The sequence below is a fragment of the Cicer arietinum genome, chromosome 3 (assembly GCF_000331145.2).
Source record: "Cicer arietinum cultivar CDC Frontier isolate Library 1 chromosome 3, Cicar.CDCFrontier_v2.0, whole genome shotgun sequence".
Lineage (NCBI taxonomy): Eukaryota > Viridiplantae > Streptophyta > Magnoliopsida > Fabales > Fabaceae > Cicer > Cicer arietinum.
The window spans coordinates 71,026,099-71,046,318 of NC_021162.2; the positions used below are offsets into that span (position 1 = coordinate 71,026,099).

At 26.4% G+C, this 20,220-nt stretch overlaps 2 protein-coding genes across 3 annotated transcripts; one reads left to right on the forward strand and one right to left on the reverse strand.

The window, feature by feature from the left end:
* Positions 1 to 209: 209 nt before the first annotated feature.
* LOC101503600 (uncharacterized) lies at positions 210 to 3,498 on the reverse strand. 2 transcript variants are annotated; one of them, XM_004494012.4, is made up of 5 exons: positions 3,388 to 3,498; positions 2,129 to 2,279; positions 1,350 to 1,437; positions 722 to 788; positions 210 to 633 (listed from the first exon to the last, which is right to left on the reverse strand). In XM_004494012.4, exons 2-5 carry the CDS (start codon positions 2,235 to 2,237, stop codon positions 568 to 570), a joined length of 330 nt encoding a protein of 109 aa, XP_004494069.1. In that variant the 5' UTR covers positions 2,238 to 2,279; positions 3,388 to 3,498; the 3' UTR covers positions 210 to 567. The 2 variants fall into 2 exon arrangements, with proteins under 2 accessions (XP_004494069.1, XP_027188257.1); XM_027332456.2 differs by having other exon boundaries at positions 3,088 to 3,407.
* Positions 3,499 to 16,941: 13,443 nt separating this feature from the next.
* On the forward strand, positions 16,942 to 19,594 carry LOC101503922 (probable xyloglucan endotransglucosylase/hydrolase protein 32). The gene is made up of 3 exons (XM_004494013.4): positions 16,942 to 17,309; positions 17,394 to 17,611; positions 18,691 to 19,594. The coding sequence occupies exons 1-3, from the start codon at positions 17,013 to 17,015 to the stop codon at positions 19,055 to 19,057; spliced, it is 882 nt and encodes a 293-aa protein (XP_004494070.1). The 5' UTR covers positions 16,942 to 17,012; the 3' UTR covers positions 19,058 to 19,594.
* Positions 19,595 to 20,220: the final 626 nt, after the last annotated feature.

Genomic DNA, 20,220 nt, shown 5'->3' on the forward strand with positions numbered 1-20,220 from the left:
GGATTCATTTACTTGTCACCTACTTGAGTCAATCGTATACATTTCACATAAAGGCCATGTATACCAATTAAATTATATTACAATACCATGAAGGACAACAATTGAAGAACAATTGAAGTATGACTGTGAGCCATGGATGTATTGCACACGCAGTACTATCCTTCAAAATCCCATGGCTACTATATTTACATGACTGGTGCACTTTTCGATTAGCAGTTTCTCCAATTTGAATATAACTATCAGAAAAATTTGTCTCAAAATTCATTAAAACATTGGGTGAGATTGACCACTTTGTAATCGTGGAGAATGTATTCAAGTTCAAAAATGTAAAAACTAACTACAAGGATGAATGTTTAGCCAGTCACAAACGACTAAAAAAATCTGCAGTGTGGCAGGCCGAAACTGCTATTAAGCTTATTTGTGCATTAAACAGAACCAATAACAATATAATTCAATGACTTCAATCAATCTCATGTTAAAAGGTTTGTCTCACTCTCGCCAATGTGCTTGTGATTGCTTCTGTGCACATAAAATTGTGCAAGATTCTTACTGAAATTTGCAGCTGAATTACCTGTTACCTATTTCATAGAGACCTTCCTCATGCCAATTTTTTAGTAAATAGCTTACGATCGTCTGCATAACCCAAAAACACCAACATACTTCTATCATATTAATGCATTCCAAAATTTGAAAATGAAGGACTGTGTCTTAAAGAACTTACAGCTAATGGTATAGGCGGACGAAAAGGTTCTTTGGAGAAAAGTATATCGTCAGAACTTTCTGTCAGGCTGAAAGAGATGTCCAAGTTACTTTTGGCAAACATGAAATAGATATTCAAGGTTACATAAAACATGACTTGGCACGCGGCACCAACAATGAGCGAGTGGCAACATGTACAAGTTTATTGAAGTAAAGGTTTCCACTTAATATTGGCAAGCCAAACAATTAAAAGCATGATATATGTAACATATGTACAGTGCTTAAGAGACACAGTAAAGAGACAAATTTGATAATCTAAAGCATGGAATGAATCCACAAAGAGGTCAATAAATTCGTTCGTAGTAATCTTGCTTGTTCTATTTAGTTGGCGCCTATATTTCTGTTAGTTACATAGACAACTTACATGATACCCTTGTTCTTCCAAGTTTGGCTAAATATGGAAATTTGAAGTCTATCAAATCCGAAAGAAATGCATGAATGAAGAATTATCTTTTACTACAATTGACCAAACATCAAATCCGAAAGAAATGCATGAATGAAGAATTATCTTTTACTACAATTGACCAAACGCCACTTTTATTTTTCAGACATATTATGAAAATGGATGAAAATCAGAAATATGTATGTACCATATAGTTGAATCTTTCGGTGGTCTCTGTAATTTTGTAGACTGATCACCAACCCATTCTTTCCTTATTTGATTCCACGCTATTTCACCTGCATGAGAACAAGAATATACTTGAGAGTATTCTAAGAAGAGGCTTATAATTGGACTGCATTTGACACTGGAGAAATCAATCGCTAAGAAGAGTCTCACATGAGTCAACATTAAAATACAACAACTTTTTTTAGATATATTTTATATTTTCTAAATGGTTTCAGAGATCTGGAAAGGATTAATGCCAGATAGTTCTATAATCTGGGCTACATCTAGCTCGGTAAGCAAAATAGATACATGTATATATTTGTTAGTGTGCAATTGTGTATCATATGGAATATAGAGTAAAAGACTAATACAATCATATGCCAAACTATGTACTACAATTTTAACACATTCATTTTTTCCTACTAGGAAGCCACAGACATACAGTATATGCAAGTTGCCTCATGCCTTACCTAGGAAACACAAAAGAAAAAAAACAAAGGACTAAAAACATCATGCTGGGAAGTTTAAAACATTCTAAGGGAGAACAAAAAACAAGAACAATACTTGAGACCTGTCAAACCTATTAATTTGAAGTTAAACACAAACACATCAGCCTTTTCGCAGATCTGTCTAAGATCTATGTGCTTGCAAGATACCCAAAAAAACTCAAAGCATGAAAGAGATTTTTTGCTAATGCAAGCTAATTCTGATTTTGCTAAAGTAGAATTGTTGATAATAAAACTAAGTCAGAAAAGGACATACCATGGTTTACAAAGGCTTCTTTCCCAGTCAAATTATTTTTGCTGACATCATGTGACCCTCCTGAAGAGTCACTCTGATGGGCACTTGAACTACAACCGATTAATTCCATCTTCTATGTAGAGCCTTATAACATTTCCTTCTAAACTGTTAACTGTATAGAAATTATATGGAAAGAAGACTCTGTTAGAGGGAAAGCTTGTCATTCATGATATATGAATATGAAATCATTTCTAAGCCACCACATAAAAATTCAAGTATTTAGGAGATTTGGTACACATGCAAAAGATCATCTAGTTAAGCAATTGAAAATAATGCATTTTCATACTCTAAATTCCACATTCAAAACGAACAAATTGCAAATACAAAGTCTATTTCTTAATACCAAACTTTTCAGCAACTAATAATTCCAAAAAGAACAAAAATCTATTACGAAAGAATTTGACTTTTCTAAAGTAAGCAATTCCCTTTTAGTGGATAAAGTAAACAATCTCAACCACTGATAAGTAAATCAATAGTTGATGTAATATGTATAACAAATTATGAACGTTTTGCAATATAAATGACAGATTTTTTTTATTACAAACTATCTGTTACTTACATTTGGAACATTGTATCAGACAACTAACTGCGTAATTCTAGTAAACTAACCAACGGCAGAGGGTTCAGGGAAGCATCCCTTCCCTCATGGGGAGCAAAATAATCATACTGAAGAAGATATTTAATTGTGACAATACATACATTGTTGTTGAACCACTAATCACAAGCACAATACAACACCTCAAACGAAACATACAACAACATGAATAAATAAATAAATAAATAAATAAATAAACCCGTTCCCTTTTCTTTGACTTGTGTACTACAAAGTCAATGGCACCAACAAACATATGATATTACAGAAAACCTAGGAATCAAAATCAAACCAATGCAAGAAACTGTTACTCCAAGAAATCAATCACCTATGATTCCTTGATCACAAGAACGTGTTACTGCAATCGAATCGAATTCAAATTTCTTTTCAATGCAACCACCACCGTCATTTCAATAAAACAGTAACAGCAGCAAGTAATATCTATTATCTATCTATTATAATAAATAAAAACAAAAAATCAATAATAATGAAACAGCAATGATTTCATTGATAAAACAATCGGTTAATTAAGAAAAGAATTGAATATTTAGAGTGCGCATGAATATGATATGATGAAGAGATGCGTCGTGTGAATTGAAAACTTTAAGTCGAAAGGGAAAAACGAAACCTTTTTGCGAAATGCGCAGTGAACTGAACTGAACTGCGAGGAGTCAGAAAAGCGTCTCGTTTGGTATGCTTACGAAGAAAAACAGATGTCAATTTTTATATTTCAATCATTGAGATTTAATAATATAATTCGTATTCTTATTATTTTATTTATTTATTTATTTTTCTCAGAGGTAACCGATACATGGGGCATTTGATTGTCTTTTAAGTTGCGTGAAAATTTTGAATTTATTATTTAATTTTTTTTATCAAGTTAATTTTTTTAAGTTGGTAAAAGTTACAATATTGAATTATTTTATTATATAATTTTATTTCAATCATTTTTAGTTAGAGATTTTTAAAATTGTCCTATGAGTTGTGTTATCTATTATATAAAAAATATCATAATAAATTTTCATGTAATTTTATGACATAAATTTAGAGAATTTTACTTTTCATTTTAAAAATTCTAAAATCAATCTCAATGGAATTCTCTTTTTAATAATTTTTGTTCTTATGATTATTGCAATCAAAACCTCTTAGAATTACATAAATTTATAAAAAAATTAAGAATTTTAAAATTCAATTTTATCAATTTAAAATTAAGATAAGTCGAATAAATATTTATAAATATAAATAACAAACTTGATATTAAAAAAAATTAATAATTTATTATTTTCGTGTAACTTAAAAATTATATAAGATATATTTCCTATATTCATTAATGTGAAAGAAAAACACGCTATATTTCCTATATTCATTAATGTGAAAGAAAAACACACTTGAAAAGGACATAAAGTATTCTTCATGCCCCAATTAAGTCACTTTTTTTTACTTTTTTATTTTATTTAAGTCATTTATTTTAGTCATTAAAGTTGCACTTGAATACCATATTCATGTAACCAATCGTCATTCGTATTAAAATCATTTATCATAACCAATTTTTATAATCAATTATAATTTCTTTTCTATCAAGATTCTTTCTAATCAATTCACATCCAATTTCTTTTTTTAAATTGAGATCCTCTTTATCAAAAATCGGTTGGGAAAAATTCTAATTTGTTTTCTTTTAGAAACTAGCAAATTACAGGTGCATTCACATGGATTCGCTTTATTGTATGTAAATTGAAAAGACTGAATTCATACAAATAATATGTTTTTATTTATAAAAATTTCTCACACTTTTATTTATTAGATATTCAAAAGACAAATTAATAGTTAAATATGAACTACACTTAGTAAATTCATAATGCATATACTTTGTGACTGTGAGTCGTTGTCTGCATTTTGGAATACCATAAAAAATTCAGTTCAGGATAATCGTTTCTTCAAGTTGGATATGTATGCTTGGTTGAATTGGAATTTTTCTACTAATAATATTGGTTGTGTTATTTGGTCTTGGTCTATCTATTTTGGTGCCATAGTTTAGAGGCTTTGGAATGATAGGAATTATTTTGTGTTTTCAAACTCCTGTTTATTTGTACAAAGATTTATGGATTAAAACCTAACACATGTTCATTTGATTGTTAAAGAGACTAATAAACCCCTTAGAATTTAGATACACAAGAATATTAGTATTGAGACTACTTAGAAAACACCACCAACTGATTATTATAAGGTGAATGTTGGTGGAGCCTTCCAACCTATTACCCGAAATTCCTCATTTGGTGGTCTCATTTGCGACGAGAAAGGTAATTATTGTACCGGTTACTATGACAACTTAGGTGCTGGAAATGTTATTTTTGCTGAAGTTTGAGCTATTTTTCAAGATATTAGAGTGACTCGAAATATGAGTTTAAAAATGTCATTTTTGAAAGTGACTCTAAACCTCCATTAACATGATCTAAAGTGTATTTTTTATATTATCATGTCTCCAACCTCATTTGATAGAGGTCCAATCTCTCTTCCATCTTTCTGATTGTAGAACTTTTTTCATCACATCTTCTGGGAAGCTAATCATAGTATGAATTTCCTAACAAAAGAAGACATGTGTGGCTCTTTGAACTTATGTTTCTTTATTGAGTTTTATGTTTTATTTGACATCATTTTGCATTCTGATTGTAAAGGGTTAAGTCCATCTTCTTCTTCTAGTTAATAAATTGGCGTTACTTTACATCAACAACAAAAAAATTAAATATAAACTCATCTATTAATTAATTGACTCATAAGAGTCGTCAATAACTATGAATTCATCTATTAAGTAATTGATATGTAAAAAGTTGTTTATTAGCTAATTGACTCATGAAGAGCCGTTTATAATTAGGAACTCACAATCAAATATGAATTCATTAATTGACCTGTGAAGAATAATTATCAACCTTTTTTTTTTGACAAATTAATTATCGATCTTTTCTTCAATTAAATTTAATAATCCCATGAAAAAAGACATACATAAATGATGATAGTGATCTATACAATTTAACTGCAGATGATTATTTAACGGTGACTTTTATGCCTGCCATTTATGTATTAATTAATAAATTAAAAAGAAACACAAAGTGATTAAACAATTTTCACTTTATGCTTGATTATACAAAAGAAACATAAAGAAATATACCAATGATAGAAGTATATAAAAATATACACCATGAGCACTATCCAGTATTTTCTCTTACGTGTTATAAAAATTAAATTAAGGTAAAAAGGTATTTGTGCAAGACATTATGTTTTTTTATTTATAAATAAATGTTAGTAGTCAGTAAGATTATATTTTATATATATTTATAGATATATAATAGATAGAAAATATATTATAAAATTTATATAATAGATACTAGAAATTTAAGAAACATGAGATAATAGAAAAAATAATAGAACATAATAAAGTATGAAAAAAATAAAAGAGATAAAGAGAAATGGAAAGAATAAACAAAATATAAAAATATAAAAATTTAAGAGGGAGAAGAAAATAGAAAGTGAAAAGTTTGTTTTTCTGATAGTGAAATATGTTTTTAACTATGAAAAACTTAGTTGTTATAAAATTATATTATAGATAAGTTATTTGTGTTGGACCAAAGTGAATAATTCACTTTTAAAAAATAAAATGAGTAATATCAACAATTGATAAACAAATTAAATATTAATATTATATGCACATGCATAATTAATCACAAATATTTATAATATTAATCATTGATTTTTTCATTTTATTAATATTTCACTTTAAATGAGCTAAACTTGTGTTAGTATATGGGAATATATATATAATAGAAATTTAATAAAGAGAAGAGAAATAAAAAAATAATAGAAAATAATAAAATATGGAAGAAAGAAAAAATAGAGATAAGTAAAATAGGCCGTAGAAAAAATAGTAAAATGATCATTAATATCACTTTGATTAATATAAATTTCATCTTTTAATTTAAAATTAGAAGAAAAAAATATTATAATTATTCCAAAATTGTGATGTTTAAAGATGGGTGGTTTAGTAATTTTGGTAGATGTTTGATTTTATAGATATATAATATAATAAAAGATAGTTGTTAAGGATCAATAGAAGTCTTTCTAGTGAGAATGCATGGTGAGAGTTAGGGTTTGAATGCAAAGGAAAAGGGACAACAAATAGGGTGATAAAAATATGAGAAAAAAACATACATACAACAAGTGTGTAACTCCATAAAATTGAATAACTTTTTCTTAATTATTATTTTTTGCAGAGATTAATTATTATTTTTCTTTATTGATTAAAGTGAAAAGTATGATGATGTCAAGGGACAAGAATGAGACTTCACATATTTTCTTATATATACTAGGACACATATAGACGTGAGTAAGTGTTCGATTCCAAATTCTAAGTCATAAATTTAGTAAATCATAGGTCATAAACACATAAAATAGTTATTCTGGTATCCTCAGTCTGTCCACATATATTTCATGCAATGCAAAGTCCATCTCTTAAAGTTGTTAGAAGAGGTTAACAACAGCCTACAGTGGCAAGAGTTTACACAGAAGCCATGACAAATGCATCGATACATAAAAATTAAAGGCAGAATCAATACCTACCAATATCAATTAAAAATGTAAAACTCAATTTTACAGGTATGAAATAACTTTTAGAGTATTTATTTTTTGAACTTTTTTAAAATAGATACTAGTATTTAATAAATTATAGTAACAATTAATAAAAGAAAAATATTATTTTTTTATGGAATACCAAATAAAAACTTTATAGTGACTATGAACAGAGGAATCTATCATCACTTCGACATTTATTCCTCACACTCCTATAATTTTTTTAAAATCCACTTTTGTCCTCTTTGATTTCACAATTTTTTTTTTAAATTTTAGATTTTCCAAACTGAATGCAAAACAAAATATATTTTTTTCTTGCATATTAAAACGAATAATTTATTTATTTTAGCTTAACGGTAGGGTGTGATGAATAAGCGCAGGATGTCTAGTAGATTTTTCTTATAAATATCATCAACTCATATTTTGTAACCCAATGGGCCGTAGCACAAACTATTGTTTTGTGCAAGAACAAAAAAACTATTGTTTTGTACTTTATAAGAAGAAGAAAAATAAAAAAAATTACTCCGTACATCTATTTTTATATTTATACTCTATAAATTTATGAAAATGCCAAAAAAAATTTTTTTTTTATCATTTTATTATTTTTAGAACCAGTAAAAAGATTTTTGGTAAAAATTTTCTGGCAATTTTCGAAAAACTATTTAGAAGAATTCTAGTACACTTAGTGTTTATGGATAATTTTTTACAAATTTTCTGGTACAAAATGTATTTATTGGAAAACTCAAAATATTTTTCCGATGCAAAATAAAAAGATATTTATTACTGAAAAAATTTCTTCAAGTTTTTCATGTTTCCAAAAAACTTCATACACAAGTTTTCCGGTGCACACTTTTTTTTTAATATACCATAATTAATACACCATAAATATTTTTAAATAATAATACACCATAAATATTTTTAAGTAATTAATACACCATAAAGACACAATTAAATAATTAATACATCATAAATAAATAATACACAATAATTAATACACTAAAAATACACCATAAATAATTAATACATTATTGATACATTATAATTAATATACCATAAATAATAATTAATAAGTACGTATCAACTCAACTTCACCCTCCTCCTACTCATGCTCCTGATCCTCCTTGTATCTCTTCGTGTTCAGGTCATCTTCTTCCATTAAAAATCGTCGCCTTCTACGCGAAACACAAACGCTTTTCGGAGCATCCATAGACGATCACATATTCTTGCTAAAACTTTGTCGTCTCTACATCTAGCCCTATCTACTGGAAAAAAAAATTTAGTTAAAATCAAATAAATTACATAAATACTAATATAATGAAAAATTAATTTAAAAAATATTTTTAAAAAATCAAACAACTACCGAAAAACTTGTGGATGAAGTTTTCCAGTAGCTTTCGGAAATGTTACGTTGAAGTTTGTCAGTAGTGTATTTTTTTTTGGAAAACTTGAAATAAGTTTCTCGATAATTTCGGAGAATTTCAAAAATGATTTTCGAAAGTGATGTTCTGTACCAGAAAACTTGAAAAAAGTTTTTCAGAGTTGAAGTTGTTTACCGAAAAACTTGAAAAAAAGATTCCAAAAAAAAGAATTTTTTGACATTCACTAGTGTGTTCTGAAATGAAAAAAATAGTCATTTTTACTATATATGATAGTATTTTGGTCTTTTTTTATTTATATTTTGGAGTATACTGATAAATGAGAGAGTATAGAGTAAAATTTTCAGAAAAATAAATAAATGTCCTAGTAACAGACAATGTTAAAAAAAAGACCTTCTAAACTACTACAAAGTATTTTATTTAGAAACTCTATTTCTGGAAATAATTTTTAATACTATCGATGAATTATGATTGTCAAATTATTAATTACATTTATTCTTAATTATAATTATTTTTAAATTTAATTTTAATTTTGATCGTGTTATTTTATGAATTCGTAAAATTAGTCTATCTATTTTAAAAACCACAATTATTCACTATGTGGAAAAAAATCAACACTTAAACTTCTCTCAAATAATTCATGGCTCCTAATACACCACAACCCCTCTAAAATAAATATCTAAAATAGATATCACAATATTCTAACATAAAAATTTAAGAAAAAATAAATAAAATCATATATAAATTTAAAGTATTTTTAACTAATGTAGTATATAATAAAGAACTAAAATTCATGGCCGATTATTGGGTTGTGCAAACAACCTAATATTTTATGAATTCGTAAAATTAGTCTATCTATTTTAAAAATCAGGATTATTCACTATGTGGAAAAAAATCAACACTTAAACTTCTCTCAAATAATTAATGGCTCCTAATACACCACAATTCCTCTAAAATAAATATCTAAAATACATATCACAATATTCTAACATAAAAATATAAAAAATAAAATAAAATCATATAGAAACTTAAAGTTTTTTTAACTAATGTAGTATATAATAAAGAATTAGAATTCATGGCCGATTATTGAGTTGTGCAAACAACCCAATAGCACAAACCCTCAATTGGTGATGACTCCAATTTTTTATATTTATAATATAATAAAATAAGAGTGATTTTTAATTACTATGAAATCACAACATTATAAGTTTTGTTAATAAATTTTTTTATTTACTTCTAGTCTCTATTATGATTATATAGGGATCAAAATATCATTCTTTTACAAAAAAATAACTTTTCAAAATAGGAACTAAAATAAAATTTTAAAATTTTATAGAAATTCAAATTTATTTTATCTCTTTTATTATTATTAAAAGTACATTTTTATTTATTATGAATCTAATTTTTAAGATTAGAACATGACTATTTAAAACGATTCTACTACTCTATATATATAGCTATGGTATCTCTTCCACTGCAATATTAAAAAATGTGAAATATCACATACATCATTTTAATCAATTTCAAAAAATGAGTCATAAGATGATTTGACATAATGATTTGTAAGAAAAATGTCAATAATAAAATATTTAATACACTCCTTCTATTGCTTTAATTTTATATTAAATATAGGTTTAATAACAGTTTTGGTTCCTCTTATTTTAGTTGAATCTTAAAAATACCCTCTCATTTTATTTTTTTTCAGTTTTGGTCCCCAAATAGAATTTTAGTCCAAAACTTGATGAAATTTCATTATTTTGCGTTTATTTATGTCACACCATGCATCAAACTCTTGTTATGCAACAATTATACATGTAATCTATTATTATAAATGGTGTGGGTGACTTTAAAATGTCAATTTATCAAGTTTTGGACCAAAATTCTATTTGGGGACCAAAACTGAGGAGAAATAAAATGAGGTGTCTACTTTTGTGATTCAGCTAAAATAGAGGGACCAAAACTATAAATTTACATTAGAAAAAAAAAACATTAAAAATTATATGTTAAAAAGTATGTTGCTGACTTTCTTAATAATAAAAAAAGTGATAGTTCAAAAAACATACTAAATTCACATCCAAACGTTAATCACTTAAAGCAAATCTTAAATTTTATTAAACTTGAACATCAACGCAGTTTGAATTCTCTATTTTTGTAACTGATTTTTTGTACTGTTTTGTTACTTAATTAACTATTCTCTTTAATGTAAAGAATTTATTTTAATTATCGATCTCCCTTAAATACACTAAAGTGATAACCAAAATAATCAAATAGTAAAGCAAAAAATCCATTTTGAAAATTCAAGTATATTTTACATAAATTAAAATCTTTGTTGTTAATAAATCCAGTGCAAAAGAAAAGTCCTGCCCCTATGTTAGCATGCATATACAGAATCAATGGAGACAAAATCAAAAGCATGAATTCATCTTAAAAAGATCAAAATAGAGAATGAAAGCTTCTGATAATTGGATGTAACAAATGTAATTTATTCCCTAACGTTGGAGGGTCTAATCAAGATGTGAGGTGATCCTAACGTCCATCTCTGATCGATATTATAGCATAAATAAAACTAATCAAATTTTTTGGATTATATGTCGGCCAAGGTGGACCCTACTTGGTGTGACCGACAAAATAGTGTGAATTTGTCTACACATATAATTTGGTCAAGAAAAGAAGCTCCTGCAAACTGTAAATTAATAGTAACTTATAAATGAAATTTCAGGATATGTTTATAAGTTTAACAAGTTTGTAAAATAATTATCACGTATTTATCTATAAAAAGAGTATCACACGTTTATAAAATGACGTATGTAGAAATGCAAACACACATGGGCTCTAGTTCATCCATCCCTCTCCCTCGTGCCTTTTGACAAATATTTATAGTTATGTGAAAACAAATAAGTAATTAAACTTAAAATTAAACTATTGGATATACTCTTCATAATTAATAATTTTTCTAAGCAACTCAACTTAACTGTTTTTCTCACTATTTTATGTGAAAATCATTTTTAAAATGATGAAATCTACGTAATTTCAATAAATAATGGAGAATATAATAAAAAGTTATGACGAATGTTGGTATTACACTATTTTTTATAAAGGATAACACACTTCTTTCTCATAAAGCTTATTATAAAATATGTGTTTCATTTGAGGACCGACATATGTTACTTGCAACTCTTTATTTATTTATTTATCTATTTAGTTTTTCTCTTCATTTGTACTCTTTTTTATTACGTATTGTGAATTTAACTCTTTTAAAATTACTAATTAATAAAAGTAAAAAATAAAGTATTTTTTAAATAAAATTATTATTTTTTAATAAAAATAGTATTTACTCATTTAAATAAATAAAAATTACAATTAAGAATACAATTTAAAATTACTAACAATAAAAAGAATTAAACCGTTAATAAATTTATAATATTATAATGTTTACAAGTGTAACAAATCTATAAATATAATAAAATCAAAGTGCATGAAATGTTCATACTTCTAGAGATTAAACATTGACGTCAAAGTTATTGGTTGAATTTGCAATTGGTCGAAGTTAATTTGTCAATCTAAAATCAAACGAATTATACAACAAATTAGGAAATCAAAACAACGTGACAACAAGACGAAAATTAAAATAAATATAAAAATTACTTAATTGACTAAAAAAAAAATTAATTTAAAAGAGTGATAAAATTGGTCTTAAATCACCACCTTCACTAAAAAAATAAAAAAAGGACCCAAAAATAAAGGAGATCGCTTTAGGATTGTAAAAAATGTTTTAAGAAATTATCGACATTTCTTTTTATTTTTTTACAATAAATGATTGACATTTCAGTCATTAACAATTTGTGAGTAAGGCACATATAATATCAATTATAAATTATTTTCTCATTAAATATTGGACTCATTTATTACAGTTTAAAAAAATATTTTTTATAGTATTATTTTTTTTTTGTTATAATTTTTTAAAAAGAATTATAATAATAAAATTTTAAATGAAAAATTGGTTTAGATAGATATATTAAATGAAAGTACAATTTTAAAATGAAATTATATTTACAAGGATGTTAATCAAATACAAAAATTTACAAGGATTAAAATAAAATAAAATAAAATAATAATTGCAAAGACCAAAGACATATTTAAACAATTAAAATATCATTTTAAGTATTTCATCTATTTGTTGTAATTTTTTTTTTGATAATTAAATTTGAAAAAATGATTAAAATAAAAAATTATTTGGAGAAACAATTCATAAAAATCATTTTTGAGAGATATCATTCATAAAAAAACTGATTTTTGTCATGTAAGAATCCTTAATAATAAAATTATAAGTTATTAAATGTAAAAATTAATTTTTTTAATCAATAACAAATTAATTTGAAATATATAACTTCTATTATTTATTTTTAAGTACGTTTTCATAAAAAAAAATTTAAATATAAAATCAAAATCAATTTTTTTTAAATCTAAAACAAAGAGGACTATTATTATTGCTCATTTTATTGTTTAAAATGAGTGGTTTAATTCAGGCTAAATTACTCTTTTAATCTCTTAACTTATTTTTTAGTTTTATTTCAGTCTCTTGATTATTTTACGTTATATTTTGGTTATTTAACTATACTTTTGTTAGTTAAGTTGATCAATTCTATTAATTTCTACAAAAAAACGTTAACTTTTGTATCTTTTTTATATCCACGAGAGATTTTAAATAAAAAGACTCACTACTCATTAATCTCTGATGTTATGTCTATCATTAATTTGATGTCATATATGTCTTTTTGGATTTGAGGTTGAATTTGAAGATTATGAGTTTGATGAATTTTTGAATTAAAAAGATGATGAATTTCTAGGTTTAGATGACGAAGGTGACGAATACAATAAATTTATTAATTTTTATTTTAAAAAAATTATTTAAATGATAAAGTTTTTGATTAACAAGAGAATTCTAAAGAAAATAAATGAATTTAGGTATTTATTTATTTAATTTTTTTAAGTTTCAAATGTTATAGATTTAAAATTGTAAGTTATGAATTTGAAAATCATAAATTTAATGAATTTTTTAAATATTTAGATTGGACGAAATAAAAAAATTATGAATTTGAAGATGAGTAAGATAAATGAGATGGTAAAATTAATATTTTTAACATAAATTAAAATAAACGACTAAATAAAATAATAAAAATATAATTGAAAGACGAAAATAGAACAATAAAATAGAACAATAAAATAAAAAAATAAAATAATTTAACCTTTAATTTATAAGATCACGATTCAAAGTATGTATGAGCTGTATAGCTAGCTAGTACTGGCTACTAGCGAGAGCTCACACAACAAAAGGGTCTTGTAAGTTATATCATGTGATTTTGTGGTTTGCTTCCCGGGAACAATGCCTTAATTAAGTGCAAGATTGAATTGCAATGAGGTTCGAAAATAAGTATAAAAAAAATCAATTGTATTTTCTTTAAAAATAAAATAAATTTGATGGTGATAAAATTCGCGCTCTTTAAATAATTTTTTTTTTCAATTAAGTTTAAATAGTTGATAAATTTTGATTTATGATAAATGGTTTGAGATTATTTGAATTCAAATTTTTATTAGATTTTGTTTAATTTTTAATTATTAAATTAAAGTTTTATTGGGAACATGATGGTTTAAAGCCAAAAATAAGGTAATAAGTCTTTCTCAATCATGTAGATCAAATTGATGGATGAATATAAATCTTTGTATGTTCTTTATTTTATCATATCTAATTTTGTGTGGTTTATGTCTCTCTATTGCCAAATCAGAGAAAAAATAAGAGAAATTAATGATAATTCCACCACTATAGTCAGTGTGCCAGCAAAGTAGTCTCCATGCCATCATCAAACAAAATATTTTGGTTTCATATTATATTATAATATCATATTCGATTTTACCTCCTATCAAATGTTATTTGAATAACGTATCATTGCTAATTTGGTTGTTTTGAGACAAAAACGATTTCATTTTAAAATAATAAACTAACCCGAAATGATGAAAATAAAATAGTTAAGATAAATTGCACTAAACTTTATATTTATGAATATTTATTCAAAAACACATTTATTTTCAAATATTTATTTATACCAAAAATGTGACAATAGGAAAATAAAAAGTTGGAGCTAATTAAACTCTAGCATTTTTGTCTCATAATTACCATTTATATAGAAACTATATAGACAATTGATTCGTTAGAATATAGACAATTGATATACTAGTACGTATATTCGAATTCTAAATTTTCATCTTCTAAAATTGTTATTTAAATTTTATCATTAAACACTTTTAAAAAATAATCTAATATTTTGTTCATGTGATTTATCATCACAACTCACAATGCTAACAAAAGGATTGTGATACTTAATTGCCCTATTAATTTAAATAATAATGTGGTTGGTTGCAATCTATATAGACTCCTTTTGTTGATAGATCAATCAATGAATCAAGATTTCAAATAATTCTTACTAAGGATTATATATTCTATGTATCAATCAATCATGCATGTGCCCTACTGAAAATCAAATCAAGCTTTTTGAGGGTCCTTTAATTAATAGATAGATAGTTTGTGACCCACCACCTTTCATTGATGAAGTTCACAAGTTTAAACACACCGTTGCTCTTGCTTGATTACTGAGATTTGACTATATTAGAATCTGTCCCTCAATTCAATTACTACTTTTATTATGTTTCATATATCATTTATTGGCTCATTTTGTCTCTTACCTCATTTTGGCCTTTGTCTTCATTTTTAGACATTACTCTACGGTAATTGACTCGATGAAAAAGTAAATAGCACGGTAAACAATCTTTTTAAATTTAAATAGAAAATAATTATTTAACGGATTGAACCATATTCGGAATCATTTACATGTGAATTTCATCCAATTTAAAATAGTTAAACTATGATTCAAAATTTTCATTATTTCAATGCATTTTCCGCTTTTAAAAAATTTATAATAAAAGCTAAAAAAAATATTAATAATAAGTACGTCAAAAACACATGTTAAAGAAATAAAAATATAAAAACACCCAAATAATTAAGGTTAAGTTAATCAAAATATTGCTTTGAGTGATGAGACAGAAATAGATATAGCCTTAAATGGTAGAAAAGAAATAGGTAGAAGCCTAGGTTGTAGTTGGATTCAGAAAGCCATGCAAAACAAACAATATTAAGATCCACATTTAAGGCATACCCATCTACCTCTTCTGCATCCCATCATCTTTTTACCCTTTCCAACCAAGCAAACAGGGTTTTTTGTCACCAAGAGATGGGGAAAAACTAAAACTAGTTGTAATGTGAAAAAAAGAAAATCACAATAATTTAAGGTGAGATCTATTTTACTTTTCAAAAATTGTGATAAGTTATTTACAACTAATTATAATTAAAATCGATTGTATGATTTATTAATTTTAAAAATTAAAATTTAAAAAAAAAATAAGTCAATGGAGTACAAGTAGCTCATTTAAATTAATTAGGTGCGAGAATGTAGCCACAATTTTCTAAATGCATCCTATAATTTAACATAATTTTAATGCCAATGCAAAGCATAATTGAATGTTCAACTTTTAAAGATTTTTTATTTAAAAAAGTATAGGTGGGTGAGTCCATAGAATTAACTAGGGTTAAAGAAAACATCATAACTCAGAATATGTTAAAGAGGTAATTGTACATTACTCACCAATGAAATTTTTACATTTAAACACAAGCCTTTGTGAGATATAAGTTAAATCTTTATAAATCAGATCAAATTTCAACGTTAACAATTAGAGATCATCATCTCTAAAAGAATAGTTCAATGATTTAACAAAACGATATTAAATGAGTTTCATGTAGGAGATTCAAAGTTAAATCTTTACTATTAATATTTTTCTCTTATCGTAATAACATTTTTTGTACACATATACTACTGTAAAATAAAATATAAACAAAAATAATAACTAAAAAATTAACATATTTTATTTTAATTTTTAACCAGACAATAAATAATAATTATCACCTGAAAAAAATACAATGAAAGATAATTTCGTCTATCTACAACGATTCTATAAACAATGATTGATATGGTAAATTTAATTCATATACTTCCAAAATTTCATTTAACCACACTAATTCTCAATTTGGGACCCACTAAATCTCTTATTTATACCAAACTCACTTCCATATGATCCTTACTTTCATCACTTTCTCACACACAAGAGAATCATTCTTCTTTCTTCTAAAAAACTTTACCCTTCACTTTACTTGATGGCTCTTTTTCTAGTTACTATTTTAATCTTGATGACTACTTCATGCAATGCTTATTGGCCACCTTCACCTGCTTACTGGCCAAGTTCTAAGTTCAACTCTATCAACTTTTACAAAGGTTTTACAAATCTTTGGGGTCCTCAACACCAAAGAATAGATCAAAATGCATTAACAATTTGGCTTGATAGAACCTCAGGAAGTGGATTCAAATCGGTTCGTCCGTTTCGATCCGGTTACTTTGGTGCTTCTATTAAGCTTCAACCAGGTTATACTGCAGGAGTTATAACAGCTTTCTATGTAAGAAACAATTACACATTTTTTTTAGCTAATTAATTGTTATTAGTACTAATTAATGATAATGATTATTTTGATTAATTGTAGCTATCAAACAATGAGGCACATCCTGGTTACCATGATGAAGTGGACATTGAGTTTCTAGGGACAACATTTGGAAAACCTTATACTTTGCAGACCAATGTTTATATAAGAGGGAGTGGAGATGGGAAAATTGTTGGTAGAGAGATGAAGTTTCATCTATGGTTTGATCCTACCAAAGATTTTCATCACTATGCTATACTTTGGAGTCCTAAGGAAATAATGTAAGTAACTCTAGATTTAACTGTTTTTCTGAATGTGAAATTGAAATTGAATAGATTGATTATTAGTTCTAGTCTAAAAAGGCAGGGTAGACAGAGTAGATACTATTTCCTTTTTTTGCTGAGGTAGGACAGGTAAAATGGATTCCGTGCTCTCACCGGAGTCAACAGACACTTAACACGACATTGATATTGATACTAATAAATAAATATCGATAATAATTTAAAAAAATAGAAATAATTAAATATATTATTAGACTATAACAATAATCAAATGTGTTGGTGTTAGACAATGATAGGACACCAAAACATTCAATTCAAAGTGTTGTTACTACATATCAATGGTTTGGGTTAGCTGACTACAGTGATTTGTAGAAATTTCATCCCATATGAAATTTTGATCCCTAAGATAAGAGATGAAGAGAATCCATTGGGTAAGCTTGGATTCTGCATAAGTGGCATTGTTTTGATTGGTTCTTAATCTATTGGTATCAAAGTTTAGGCAAGAGTGATTGATAGTTTGGAAAATGAAATTTTTTATTTTTTGGAAGGTAGTGGAAAATGAAAGATTAAGAATATTATTTTGTCTGAAATAAAGGAAGAAGGCAAATAGGAATTTGACAGGATTAATAATAAATCATATAGAAATACAAAATCAAGGTCACATGAATGGCACAAAAATCATAACATAGAAGTGTGGGGCAAACAAATATGATAACATCCAACTAATGAAAAGCTATTGAAAAAGTAACATTAATTTATTGATGAAGGGTTATAAATTAAATAACTTTCAAAAAGCTGTACTAGCTATTATGTGAATCTTATAAATGATTATAATGGGTATGTCTCAAAGTTTCTAGCAAGTGGGCATGCACCAACCAACGAGTTCAAAAGTAGTATTAGTATTGTAACGTAGTATTAAAATATGAGTTATAGCACTGTAAATTATAATTCTTTAATTAATAAAAAGACGGAATTACAATTGTTTTGTAGTTAGAGATATTGATGTTTTGTATTGAGTTGATGTTATGACATATTATTATATAGTATTTGTTTTACACTAACATTGAGTAACATGTCAGATTCCTTGTGGATGATGTGCCTATAAGGAGGTACCCGAGGAAGAGTGATGCAACATTTCCTATAAGACCAATGTGGCTTTATGGTTCAATATGGGATGCATCATCATGGGCAACTGAAGATGGAAAATACAAAGCTGATTACAAATATCAACCTTTTGTTGCAAGGTATACAAATTTTAAAGCTAGTGGTTGCACAGCCTTTGCTCCTCTTTGGTGCCATCCAGTTTCAGCCTCACCATATGGTTCTGGTGGGTTAACCTCACAACAATATAGAGCTATGAGATGGGTGCAAAGATATCAACTCGCTTATAACTATTGTCAAGACCCCAAAAGAGATCATAGATTAACACCCGAGTGTTGGAGTTAAAGATTGAAGATTTAGTACATGTTTGAATTGACGGTGAATTTTAGATGATCATAGTAGTGTCGTGATTTTATTGAAGCCGTAAAATATAGTTTTTTTTCAAAATCACATTGGCCCACTGGATATCTGACAAATTCACTGTTGATTCAAACACACATTGGACAAAATTGAGGTGGGGTGGCGAAAACACTATTCTCTTGTGATGTATTTTGTTTGTTTGTTTGAGAAAGTTTTCTTTTTACTTTGTGGGGGTGACTTGAGATGGGCCCCACTCATTTGACAACATTATTTATGCAACTGAAAGGGGTTAAACGTCCAAGGCTCTTAAGACACGAGAAAATTTGGAAGATGGTGTGGGTTTTTTTTTTGTCTTTGTCGTATCTGTTTTGTTTGGTGTAAACCAAAAGCGGAAAAAAAAAGAGGGAGATAGAGAGGAATAATGTGAATGTCCAAGAAAAGCAAAGTGGACAATTATTTATGGGTTGGTAAATGTGGCAGTTGAGTGCGAATATTATTATAAACATACCCTTCATTTTATAACGTTATTGTCATTACAGCATTTTATAACATTATTGTCATTTCAACGATGAAAACGAGAACACAATCATCACATCATAAACAACCATGAAATATGTTATCAATGTTATCCCAAAAAAAATGTTCGTTGCGCGTAAAAAGATCACATGACTCGTATAAACATCGCGGACCATGAAGTAAAACAGAGTTTATCAGACACACAAAAAGTAAAACGGAGAGAAAGATAGATTCGCCATCCATCCTTGTAGGTATTTAAATGAAATTTATTTTAAAAGACTTTTTGGTTATAACAATTCTTGTGCTTTTTTTTTTTTTTTTTATGTTTTAATCAAAATAAATAATTTTCACACAAATTAGTTTTTTGTTTTAAAATTTTATCGTTTTAAATTGAAGTTGTTTGATTTTTTGTTTGATTTCTTGTTGTGATTTTCGTTTAATTTAAACTATAGATCAATTTTGATCAACTACTGATTCACAATGACTATGTTGTTGCAGATCCATAAACATTCTAATTATTTTAATTTTATCACATTATTTATAGGTATTATATCGTTTTATGCTATTAACTTAAATATTGTGAGTATTTTTACCTATTCTTTCTTATTCGTTTTTAGTGATGGAAAATTAGT